We start from the raw sequence: 12,707 nt of genomic DNA, 5'->3' as shown, positions 1-12,707 counted from the left end.
GTGTTTATGTTCAGGTACTTTTTTTTAATAAATTCTTTATTTGCAATTTGAACAAATATAGCACAAAGAGAACAGTGTGGCATCGTACCTGACACAGATAGATATGTGTGTAAAGAGTCATTTCTCCTTTCAGAAACAATACACATTAAATCATAACGACATTACATAAGAATACTTAATAAGATACAAAGGCATAGAGAGAAAGAAGACAATAAATAAAGTAAAAATAAATACATGTAAAGAAGTTAAATGAAGACGCGGGCTACACTGTTATAAATCTTTAAAAAAGTCATGTAACTTATCTGTGGTATAATTACATTTCTCATTATTGATAATCTGGAAAGATAAATTCAATTCAATTCAATTTCAAGTCATGAAAAACATTATAAAATCTTGCACAATATTTGCCCCACTAATACATTTGTTTTGAGGTTCGCAGATGTGGACAACAAATGTGCATTTTGTAAGATTGAAGAAGAATTATGCATTAATTTATTTTATTTGGGGGTTTCGGTGTAATTTTGGATTTCTGGAACAAAATTAAGAGCTTTTTTTTAAACATTCATTACAATCATTCAATTAAATTGGAAGCAAAAGACGTCATTAGCTGTCAATTAATTGTCAATTTACTAATACAAAAAAAGAAAATTTCATATCCATAAAACTAAATCCTCCAAATCTCGGCCGGATTTTAATCCTTTCAAAATAAAATTCAAAATTATTTTGAGTCTATCCAAATTATTAATAATGAAAAATGCTACTTACACCGCTGATATGTTACAATATTTTTTATAGTGCCAAATCATAACAAAAGTTATCTCAGGACAGTTTAAATTTGAAGTGATTAAAGTTTGGTGGAGATTTGGAGCATTGAGTTTTATGGGTGTGATGCGGAAGTGTACGGAGTGAGGTCATACCCGAGGCTCGCGGCGCCAGAGCAAGTAACGCAGGGCAACGCACAGACCGTCGGCAGCAGCTAGCTAAACCATTAGCGCGATTTTAACAGACCATGATTAATTAGCGTTTAAAATTACGTCTTTTAGAGGCACAATAAACCAGATGAATGTAGCTATGGAAGCGGAGAACCAAAGCGAGGTGAGTGGACCGCTAATGTCTGGCCTTTAATGTTACCGCCTTGCTGGCTAACCCCCTTCGGCTAGTTACCATGACAATGCTATGGTTACTGACGAACTTGAGTCGGTGTCGCGCTTACTTAACGTTCTGTATTCATCTACAGATAAGTTAATTATACATTAGGCACGTTTTAACTGTTTCATTTAGAAAATTTGACTAAAATTAGCCAAGTCAGAAAATGCTAAAGTTATCACAACTTATTAGTGAATGTGTCACCAGTCGGACGCCGTTCGCTGGTGTTATCCCTATCCGGACGGATCTGGTGTGCCGCAGTTTCCGGTCTTTTCGTGTTCATTTTACCGGGTGATCGCCTCCGAAGTACATGTTTAATTAATTTACATACCTCTAAGAATCTACAAGTGAAGTTTAATATTTGTACATGGAAAATGACATGTCAAATTAGCAAAATAAAGAGACCTTGGTGAGAGAAAGCAGTAAGAACGATTGGGCGACGCTGCAGGTGGTGGTTTACATTAAAGATTGGAATGAAGACGACTTTACAGTATATCTGGAGCTTTTAAAGCGTGTCATTTTATTGTGAAGGACTGAATTATTGTCCAGGATGTTAATGTGGACGATCAGCAGCTCCCAGTGTTTACGGCGAGGAGGTCGGGGTGTCCGAGTGGAGCACACGGCTAATTCACCGGCGTTAGCGTCCTTTTGACCACTCTTGTAAACACAAAGCTAAATCAGGTCGTTATATCGATATTTGGTTACAAAGATAAGAAGTTAGATTTTAGTTTAACACCATGTAATTAACTCAAAACATTACACAGTCATATATATCTGCAGATTAAACAGAAAGTTTAAATAATTTAGCCCAAAACTGTCCGACTGATGACACAGTTCCGCTAAACAACGTGTTTCGTCTTGTTAGCCAGCTAGATAAAGTAAGAATAACCCGCATTGTGTATAAAGTAGCTAATAAAAAGTGATGCTTGGTGGTTAAACAGTGCAGCGTTTTGTCTGTAAAAATTTTCAGTGTCTCATTGTTTATGTGGAAGCCAATGGGTTAAAAATACACATTTATGAATGAACGATCTCAAGTAAAACAATGTACGGAAATTAAAAGCTGGCAGTAAATGCACCACGATGGCTTATATTATAGACAGTGCTTTTATGAAACTGTTAACTTTGGCCATGATGTAAGAGTTAGCTTAGGTGACATCATCTGCTGGCTGCAGGTGCATCTGAAGAGTCTGACTTCAAAGACCTGCTGTTTGTTACTTTGTTACTTTGTTGTGCTGCAGTGATTGTTTTAACAGTTGGCAGTAAATGTTGTCTGGGAGAGGACGATGCCGGTCTGAATCTCAATCAAGTTCAAGTTCACATTTATTTCTTTTGGACAGTTAAAAAGACCTGTAACAACCATCCAAAGTGCTTCACAGAGCAGAGACAAAAACCAAAAGAACACACGTACATCAGGAAAACATGCATATCATCATCACATATACTCACACACAAATGCATGTAGCATGTACAAGAAACAGGAAACATGCATATCATCATCGCATATACTCACACACAAATGCATGTAGCATAAACAACAATGCAATAATATGTTAAATGCACATTTTAAACAAAAACTTGGCCTGATTAGACATCCCTGTGGATCCGGCGGCCAAGGAGAAAAAAAGCGTTCTTAAAGCACACTTAAACCTCTCCATGGATCCGTATGTCTAACATGTAACTTCTCGGTGGTTGCTCCCGACCTCTGGAACAGCTTTTTACTGTTTCAGAGTTTGGGAGCAGCCCCAGAGAAGGCACGATCGCCCTTGGTCTTTAATTTTGCATCCAGCAACAACACACTGGATGACCGTAGATCTCTGGCTGGATTACGGATCAATGGTTAAAATCTTAATTTAAAAACACTTTAAATCGATCCTAAAGTGGATGGGAAGCCAATCGAGGGAGGCCAGGACAGGGGGGATTTTAACAGGCGTTTTTTAGTGCAAGTTTAAAGGCGAGATGCCACGTTCTGCACCAGCTGCAGGCGGCGGAGCGAGCCTTGTTTCCTAAAATCAAGGCTGCAATCAAAAGTTACACCAAGGCTCTTGATAAAGGGAGTGGTTTTAAGAGTAAGCAGATCCTGGCCATCAAATGAGTGTAGGCAGCCAAATACAGTGACCTTGGGTTTATTTTTATTAAGGTCAAGTTGGCTCAGGCTCATCCAGCTCTTAATGTTGGCAAGACAAGCTAATAAAGGTTTCAGAGGATCCTTAAAGGAAAATCGGAGAAGGAGGCAGATCTGCACATCATCCGCATTACAATGGAAGTATATGTGGTGCTTACGGAAGATAGATCCCAGTAGCAGTAACAGTGTCCTCATAGCCATACCCACGCAAACTCTTCCATGAGAACGAGTTACTCTTCAAAAACTAAATCCTACTCTGCTTCCTCCTGGTGGAAAAGAACTTCAACCCTCATGACACCATATCCAATCTGAGTAAAATCGCCTTCCTACAAGCCGATACCTATATTGTTTGTCATTTGCTTTTTTCATTTCAAGTTCATATCCTGCTGTCCGTCTGAGAACAGCAGCAGCTCCTCCACCCCCGATGTTTTACCTCCAGAAAACCACAATGACAGCCTGAAACACCACGCGCCCCACCATGGCACCGTTATCCCCAATCGGATTTTTGTCGGGGGTATCGACTACAAGGTGAGAGCTGCAAACTTACACCGGCAGAGTAACTTGTATCCCATTGTAGAAAAATGACTGAAAATTGGAGTGGCTTGCAATTTACTGTGAGAAACCATGAAACTACCTTTGGCTGCTAAATGATCTTTAGGGACTAATTCTGGAAATCACCGTACCTTCTTTTGGAGTGATAACAGTCAAAATGTGTGTGTGTGTTTTATGAAGGTTAATGAGAGCGACCTGCGCCATGTCTTCTCTCAGCATGGTGCAGTAAAAGAGGTGAAGATTGTGATCGATCGCTCAGGAATGTCAAAGGGGTGAGTTAATGTCATCATGGATAATAATGCATGCAGCCGTAACTTTCTATCCTTTGACTGTGAGCATTATTCACAGATTTACAGTCAGACGGTTAAAAAAGATAGTTTGTCTTGGTTTGAACAGATATGGCTTTGTTACATTCGAGACCCAAGATGATGCCCTGAAAATCCTTCATGATGTAAGTAAAGCCGGCCATTACAGTATCTTGCAGCAGACCTTAAGCTACACATAATAATGTAGTTCATCTACTGAAGTGTTTTGTTTAATGCCGCATCTCTCCCCCTCGATGACAACATTAAAGGCTAATGGAATCTGTTTCAAAGATAAGAAGCTCAGCATTGGACAGGCTGTCCGCAAGCAGCAAGTTTCAGGACAAAGTGAGTTGACTTTTTTAATTCCCTGATCACACAGTGGCACTGCCAAGCCATAGAACTGCAGCTGTAGTTCACCAGTATCAGGACCACAGTAAGAACCCTGATTTTGGCCCACAAGGTGACTTACACTTACTTTACTGTTTTGTGTTTTTCCTCTTTCACCAGCTAGGAGTGCTTATTTGACCATCCCTAACTCTGCCATGCCTCTGCCGATGTCCTGTGGGACCCTGTCCCTGACCACGTCCGCAGGGTATCCTTACACCTACCACAACGGTGTGGCCTACTTCCACTGCCCCAGCATGAACCCTCCTGCCCACCACTGGCCTGTCAGTTCTCACTTATATCACACCAACGTAACACTTGACTTAAATAGCAGCATCAAAACCAAGTCATTCAAACTAAAGTTAATGTCTTGGGTATTTAAAAATGTGTGTTAAAGACAGTGGGTTAAACAAGAAGGTGTGAGTCAAGTGAGCACCAAGATGAATGTTTATTCTCTTGCAGCCTGCTCCTCCAGTGATGCTTCCTCATTCCCATCAGCCTGTCTACCAGCAACCAGCCTATCACCCCCACCCGGTCAGCACAGCGCTTTAGTGATCCACTGGTTTCTCACCATGTCACAATGCAGCAGGGCCTACAGTTGACCTTTTTATTCAACAGTCTGTTCTCTTCACTCTGTCCCCAGTGTGCTCCAAACCAGTATCAGTGGAATGTCGTCCAGGTGGGCAAAAATAAAGCCGTTCCTGCTTTTAAGTTCAGGAGAATTTTGCCAATTGTTCATTTTTTGTCATGTTTTGTTGTCCAGTCGCCGATGCCCTCCAGTCCTGTCGTGTACTCTCAGCAGTCAGAGTATCTGTACCAGCCCGCTGATGGAGGCCCCGTCCATCCACCCCAGCCTGTCATGGAGGACACAACACCAGAGGTACACGTGTGCATATTTTTCCTTTTCTAGCAGTCAAGCTTTCTGTTAGGCTTTTGCAGATGTGCAGAAACTCCACACAGTAAAAACATGTCATTGGATTCCACTGATGGAGAGTTCAGTAAACTTGTTCTGAACTGGAGCTCACTTCTGTGTGTTCTCATACTTTTGCAGTTTGTAGAGCCCCAGGTTCAGCAGCTTTACCCGTTGTATCCCCCAAGAACAGAGGGAATGACTCCCTACGTACTGCAACATGATCCTGGAAAGGTGAATTGTGTTCAGCATGTTTTGGGATGGACCACTCTTTCTCTTCTGTCATGTTTGTGTGTCCCTCCTCATATCTACATCCTTCACAGAGTCTCTCTTTATCTTTTTCTCTACAGAATCACATGTTTCCACACTCGCGGCTTCATTTGAAGCCAAAGTACCGCCGATACATCCCCCACAAGGATTACCACTACCTGCCAGAAGCAACAGAGCCGTCAGACGCCTACATGCTTCACACTCGCCAACCTCTCATGTAGGCTAAACCCACTTACCTCTTATCAAGGGGAAAATCCCACACGCAAGGCCACAGCCTGTCACTTTAGTTCTTCCTCCTTCCTTATGGATTCAACACACAATCGATCAACTGTGCCTTTCACATAACGCAGTACGTTTCATGTGATTTCATGGCTTCTTTTAACTGTTGCACTTGTTACCACCAAGTCAAGGTAAGATCGTACCTTTTAGGACTCACTAGACTCACAGCACTGAGATCCGTGTTTGTAGTGATGGTTTACAGTGGCTCATAATGCATAACAGTCTTTACAGAGGTTGCGCTTAATATCTCCTCAATTAACACATAAACCTGGAGGTACACACGTTTTTCTGTAAGTAATCTGTTCACAGAGCACATTTTGAGTCACTGTGTTATTGATAAAAGTGCGCTGAAGTCAACCTGATTAAGTCATCTCTAACACACAGTTTAGGGATGTTATGCTAAACAAATCCACTCAATGTTTTCTTTCCAGTTCGCCTCCTATAGGAAGTTAATAACAAAATTGATTCACCGTAGACATGAGGGCTCTGTGTGGTGGAATTGACATTTTTTATTAATATAGTTTCAGTGGTCTTAATGAACAGATTGGCCTAGCTTAGCGTAAAGACTGGAAACCGAGAGAAGCTCTATCAATAGAAGGAAAAATACCCTTTCTTTAATTCCATATCTCTTATCGGCAGCGTTTCGAACCAGTGTTGCGGTGTGTCAAACAGTCTCGACATTAACCGTTGCTCCTCTCAAGATGTTGGAGTGCTGATTGGGATTTACCTGCGTCTTAATTCTGTTTCTCTGTGTTCGACATGACACAGCTCACCTCAGACCCACATTACTCACATCCTGACATATAATAAACAGTATTTATAGAGGTTTCACTTAATATATTCTCAATTAACACAAACCTTGAGGTACACATGAGTTTTTCATTAATTTACTGTAGTAATTACAATATCACAATAACTCTGCGATGATTGTCAATACATCTTGAAATGTCAAAACTCAGATTTTCAGGTTTCACATTATCAGCTCAACAGCATTTAAATGCATTTTGCCTCCAATACGTCAAGCTTGTGTTCTCATTTCTTTTGTTGATAACCTTGAAAATGTACAATACTGAAAACAAAGTCAGACGATTACATTTTAAAAACTGGTTTTACCTTTTTATAAAACTAATTTACAAACTACAAACCTGTGAACAGTACATTGAAGCTCACATGTATCATTTACCCAACGTGACTTGAACAGAACTTGAACCCTTTTGTTTCTCTCTTGTCATGTTTTGTCTTTCTCAGCGTCGCGTCGCTGCAACAGTAGAAACCTCCTCGCTACATGCACCCAGGCACCATGTTGTAGCTGAGAATATCAATGTGTTTTTGTTTTCTTACCATGTCGACTCTTTCTATTTTTTACCTTACCGCACAGAGAAACAATGCTGTACATCTTGTGTGGATCAGTGATCACATTTATTTGGAAGGATGTAAAGAAGGAAACACTGTTTGTATTATAGCAGCACAGCTGTTTGAGGCTCACTGGGCTGATTAGTCGCCTTTGCTCAGCTTCGTCAGTGTTCTTTCAGAATCTCCTGATCCTCTGACATAAACACTGGTTTCTACCATCTGATCTTCTATTTCTGGGTATGATGATGTGAAGAATTCTGTCTGCAGTATTGTTTCTGTATTGTGTCCTTTATCTGTTTGATATAAATTCGTTTAATAATAATAGTAATTTAGAAGCCTTCAATAAGCGTCTGATTGGTGAAACAATACAGAAGTCACAGCAACATAACAATTTACTTTATTCTGTGTGCCTATTCAGCGGTTTTGACGGCACAAAGTAGCAGTTACTTGGAGTTTTGTATATCAGGAATTATAATCTTATAATTGGAAATATAAAGACACATTTTCTTAAAAAAACAAAACAATTGAATGATAAGTTTGAGCAATAAGAAGCAGAGCATGTATAAAGTAAGAGTTGCGTCTCTATATTTTAGCAGTGGCTTTGCTTGCACCCTGCTTTTAAAGCTGCTCACCCAGATTTGGCCGTATTTGGGACACGCAAAATCCACTGGATTTGACTTGAAGGTAGGCTGTTGTCCTGTTAAACCGTGCTCAATAGTTTTTACTTTAATAAAGGAATAATAGCAACATGTAATTCAGTAACTTGTTGGACAAGTGATTGGAAATGTCTTCATTTCATTTTGTCCGTGTAAATTTGTTCCTCAGCTACTTTTCTAGTGTTATAAATGTTCATATTGTGCTCATGTTCTGGTGTGCAGCTTATGTTGTTGAGTTTAAATGGGCTGCAAATATTTAACAAGCCTCCCTGGAGATTAAATACAGATGAAATAACACCAAATTATAGATATCCACTTCATTCTAAAATATTTTCCCAAGATATTTTTTGCAAAACTTCTCCTGATGTGTCTTGTCTGTTCAGTTTGAAGGATTCACTGTGCCTTTTATGATGTTGCTGTTTTTATTGTATATAAATATTGTGTTCGGCTCAAACTCAGGTTTTGTCTGCTAACCAAAGAACGACCTAATCTAAAATATTGTTTATGTGATTCTGTTTTGTGCAGAACTTATTTAACTCTGTAATGCTGAATATAACATGACCAACAATTTGGTTTGTTCGTTTTAAGGACATTATTTTTAGTTTAGTGTGTGTTTCCAGTTCTCGAATGGAAATAAATGCTTCCCTTGGTGTAGTGGCTGTGTTTGCCTTCATAAGTCCTGATGAGCGTTTAATTTTGTATTAATGGTTTCCTGGAACACTTCATCTAAAACTACGACACGTAAACGGGCTAAAACGTGCTAAACTGGTGATCCGAAATGTAAAATATCTTTATACGGTCATTAAATTAAAGGACAACTCAAGTGATTTCTTGAATTTTCATGAAGATTGGGAGCTCACAAGAGAAAGATTTTAATAAATGGTCAAAATCAAACCAGTAGATCTGGTGGATATTGAATTTCAAAGGCAATGCTACAGAAATGCTGAATACTGCATTTCCCATTATGCAACTTGATAGCCTCTTTTTACAGTAAATGCTGCTAGCAAGCCAAACATTGACTAGTGTTGTAACGTCACCATGTCCTGCCGTGGTCTGCCATCTTGTGATGCATACATGTTTGTTTATAGGCTAAAGTGTAAGCCTGATCTCAGTGAGTCACTTGAAACACTAAACATTACCAAATCCGATGTATTTAGGTGGGCATCCTATAGTATAATGAGAATAATGTGTCAGTCTCTAGGCCAGGGGCATTGATGAATCAGGGTTTTCATGTGTGTGAATGGGATCGAGACCTTGGCACAGTGGCAAAAGCCCCAAATGCCTCCTCATTAGAATAACAAAAGGTTGGACCTCGTGATCTCAGATTGAGGTTTATAAAACAGCTCTGTGTCAGCTGTCTGCATGATGAGCGCTATACTGTTTAGAGTGACTTCCCATGTTTTAGTAGGAGTTTAAGTTTCCAAAGTCTTCTTTACTGCAGAGGTAGTGTTGAGACAGCCTCAAATGTGTGTGTGTGTGTGTTTATATTGGACTAAAAAGCACAACATTATTCCAAAAGTCTCCTTTTACATAAAACATCTTACCTCTAAAACTCACACAGCAAACATTTGAAAGGCACATCGTGTGTTTCTCATCCTGAGTGGGTAAAATCAGATGCCAATAAACTAAATTATTTGCTGTTAGTCGCTCTGGTGCCAGTAGCTTTGGTTCAAAATGTCCCCCAAAAAAGTTAAAAATAATTTCAAAGACAAATTAGCCTTTTTTCTGTGAATGATGACTCGAGCACAAGCGAACGCTAAAATACGAGTCTATGCTAGCAGCTCTTTGTGGCTGTGCTCGGGCACTGCAGTGCCTTGAGCTAAATGCTAACCTGCTGATTAAGCACATTCACCATCTTAGTTTAGCCTGTTTAGTATTCTAACATTTCCCATATAGCATTAGCCACGAAGGTCTAGAGCTGCGTGTTGCCACTGATTTCCCAAATCAAATCTATTCTCATTCACAAGATCCTGATTTGATTCAATAGCGATTTTGAGAATTGACCCCAGAGCAGTTTTATGTGTAGAGTTTTTTATTTCAGCAGCACACTCTGCAGTCAGTGAGTATTTAGTGACATTTCCATCCAGATATCTTGAGGTCAGAGGTGTGTATTTTGAAAATGGACATGTTTTTTCCTCCCCAATATGCAGCACTTTCTTCTAGTTTCATATGACACCAAGAAAATATAAATGTTTCCTTTTATGAGTCAATATCCGGTCATTCAAATGAAAAGTCCTTTTTTTTTTTACCCGCTCTGCAAAGTAAAGTTGAGACTTCTTGGTATATCGTTATTTTTGCTGCTATTTGTCCATAAACCAAAGTTATGACCTGATGAGGGCGCTAGAGGAAAAGTCAGGCCAACAGACAGTTACATGACAGTGAAATCTCTGAGTACATCACGTTATTCTCATCAGTTCATTGTACAAAACTTTGACAAAAGAGCAACAAAGCATAAGCAGCACAACCAGGAGTATCAGATAGCATTAATATTTGATTCATTTTTACAGTTTTCTGGCCCTTTTATCTGAAAACTATGGCAATCGTTTCCAGCTCCTTGAGTTTTTGTGTACAGTTAATGTACTAAATAAGACAGGGAGGGAGTTGTGTTCAGGGACCGATAAAGAATTGTTCCATCTCATGTAACATTAGGAACCTTTTGGATGAAAAGGACACAAATAACGCCTGTTGTTGTGCTGATACTGTGAGCGGTGACCCCTGGGTCGCCAGCACTCTGTGGTGTTTTGATGAACATGTGAAAACTGGACAACAATAAGTCATCATCACACTGGTGCGTCGCTATACATAACCAGATTTGTGTTATAAAACCTATTTGGATGACAATACTTTATGCTGTGCCATCACACAGCTACTTTATATAAAAGGACAGCGGCACGGAGAGCGTCAATTGAGCGCCAGTCTGGCCCCCACTAATGTAACAATGGGAAAGGTAAGCTCATTTTGTGTTACTGAAAATACAGAATAAACACATGTCGGCTTTTAGATGTTTTTAAGAGTGAGGGTTGATAATTAATCAGTGTTTTGAACGTTTGCAGATCATATTCTACGAGGACAGAAATTTCCAGGGCCGGCACCATGAGTGCATGAGCGACTGCGCTGATCTGCACCCCTACTTCAACCGCTGCAACTCCATCCGGGTGGAGAGCGGCTGCTTCATGGTGTATGAGAGACCCCAGTACCTGGGCCACCAGTACTTCCTCCGCAGGGGGGAGTACTCCGACAACCAGCGCATGATTGGTATCAACGACTGCATCCGCTCCTGTCGCATGATTCCCATGGTAAGCCTCAGGTGGCATGAAAGGGGTATCAATGCAATTAACTGGGACAAAATGATTGATCCATGTGTGCACACTGACTTATTTTAGGTAAAAGGGAATAGGTCAAGAAAGGGAAACCTTTAATTATTGCATTCAAACGGAATAAAGTAGAAACAAAAGTCAAACTAAAGCAATAAAACCTGAATTTGAGCGTGAAAAAGAATATGCGAACACAATGAGCAGCTAAAGGAAATTGATTTCAATACTTATGGATGCAGGTTTAGATAAACGCACTGAATGTCTGCACACTGTATGTATCAGTTCTACCAATATATCAGCTCAGACTAAATCTGCAGGTAGGTTGAAGAGCAGTGCCTCAAAACTGAACTACAGTCAATGTAGGTGAGAATGGCTTTCCCTAACTAGACAGGACTTAACAAAAACTAAGATTAGTAAGAAGGACTTGTTGGGAACATAAATCCTCAACAACTCAGGTTGGATAGAGATTTCTTTGAGCAAAAACATCCTTCTGAGCCGTGGTAGAAGATAGCTTAGATTTAGCACTTCAGGATGTCTGTTGGTTGAGCCTTCTTGGTGTAAATGTGTGTTCACCTGCAAATAGTATTAAATATGTCTCTGTAGTGACAGCTAGCGTTGGTGTAGGTGTGAGTCTGTGTATCTGTGTGCCTGCATGGCTGTGTGTGTTTATGTGAATGTGTGAATGAACGTATATACATTTGTGTGTGTCTCTGTGCATGACTGTGGGAGGGTTGGGTTCTTTTAACTTTCTTCTCCTGATTTTATTTGATGTTTCTCTTTTTCTGTACATCTCTGTGAGGCACTTTGCGATACTTTCCTGTATGAAAAGCGCCATATAAATAAAGTTTGATTTGATTTGATTTGATGTGTGGAGTAACACTTTTCACGGACTGTTTATAATGTCCTAGTCACCATAAAGTACTACTGTATAACGTATTAGTGAGACAATGTAATGTGAGTATGTTATTCCTCCCGCAGCACCGTGGTTCCTACAAAATAAGATTGTATGAGCGTCCAGACATGAGCGGCCAAATGCAGGAGGTGAGCGACGATTGCCCCAACGTCCAGGACCGCCTGCGTATGTCTGACATTAACTCGTGCAATGTGGTTGACGGCCACTGGCTGATGTACGACCAGCCCAACTACAGGGGAAGAACCTACTACCTGAGACCCGGCGAATACCGCAGATACAGCGACTGGGGCGGCGCCAGTCCAAGGATCGGCTCGCTCAGGCGAATCACTGACTTCAACTAGAAGTCTTTTGAACCTCCTTCCACTCTCTGTTCTCAATAAACATGCTGGGCTTAAACCGTGTGCGTGCGTGTCTGTTTCTGAAAGACATCAAGATGGTATGTTTCTATCATGTATTTGTTGTTTTGAGCATTTGTTCTTGTTTCTTTTCTTGTAATTTTTGAT

At 40.2% G+C, this 12,707-nt stretch overlaps 2 protein-coding genes across 2 annotated transcripts; both read left to right on the top strand.

The window, feature by feature from the left end:
• Nucleotides 1-1,071: 1,071 nt before the first annotated feature.
• Nucleotides 1,072-5,910, top strand: LOC310964745 (protein boule-like; the record flags this gene model as incomplete). Its single annotated transcript, XM_083938003.1, has 11 exons — nucleotides 1,072-1,095; nucleotides 3,644-3,796; nucleotides 4,001-4,092; nucleotides 4,217-4,271; nucleotides 4,395-4,470; nucleotides 4,633-4,793; nucleotides 4,972-5,043; nucleotides 5,153-5,188; nucleotides 5,273-5,389; nucleotides 5,561-5,653; nucleotides 5,770-5,910. 11 exons carry the CDS (start codon nucleotides 1,072-1,074, stop codon nucleotides 5,908-5,910), a joined length of 1,020 nt encoding a protein of 339 aa, XP_083794129.1.
• A 5,005-nt stretch (nucleotides 5,911-10,915) lies between these two features.
• LOC310964617 (gamma-crystallin M2-like) lies at nucleotides 10,916-12,545 on the top strand (the record flags this gene model as incomplete). The annotated part of the gene is made up of 3 exons (XM_083937808.1): nucleotides 10,916-10,924; nucleotides 11,031-11,273; nucleotides 12,270-12,545. 3 exons carry the CDS (start codon nucleotides 10,916-10,918, stop codon nucleotides 12,543-12,545), a joined length of 528 nt encoding a protein of 175 aa, XP_083793934.1.
• Nucleotides 12,546-12,707: the final 162 nt, after the last annotated feature.

The sequence above is a fragment of the Echiichthys vipera genome, assembly GCF_963691815.1.
Source record: "Echiichthys vipera genome assembly, chromosome: 23".
NCBI lineage: Eukaryota > Metazoa > Chordata > Actinopteri > Perciformes > Trachinidae > Echiichthys > Echiichthys vipera.
This window is presented reverse-complemented; position numbering and strand designations above follow the sequence as displayed.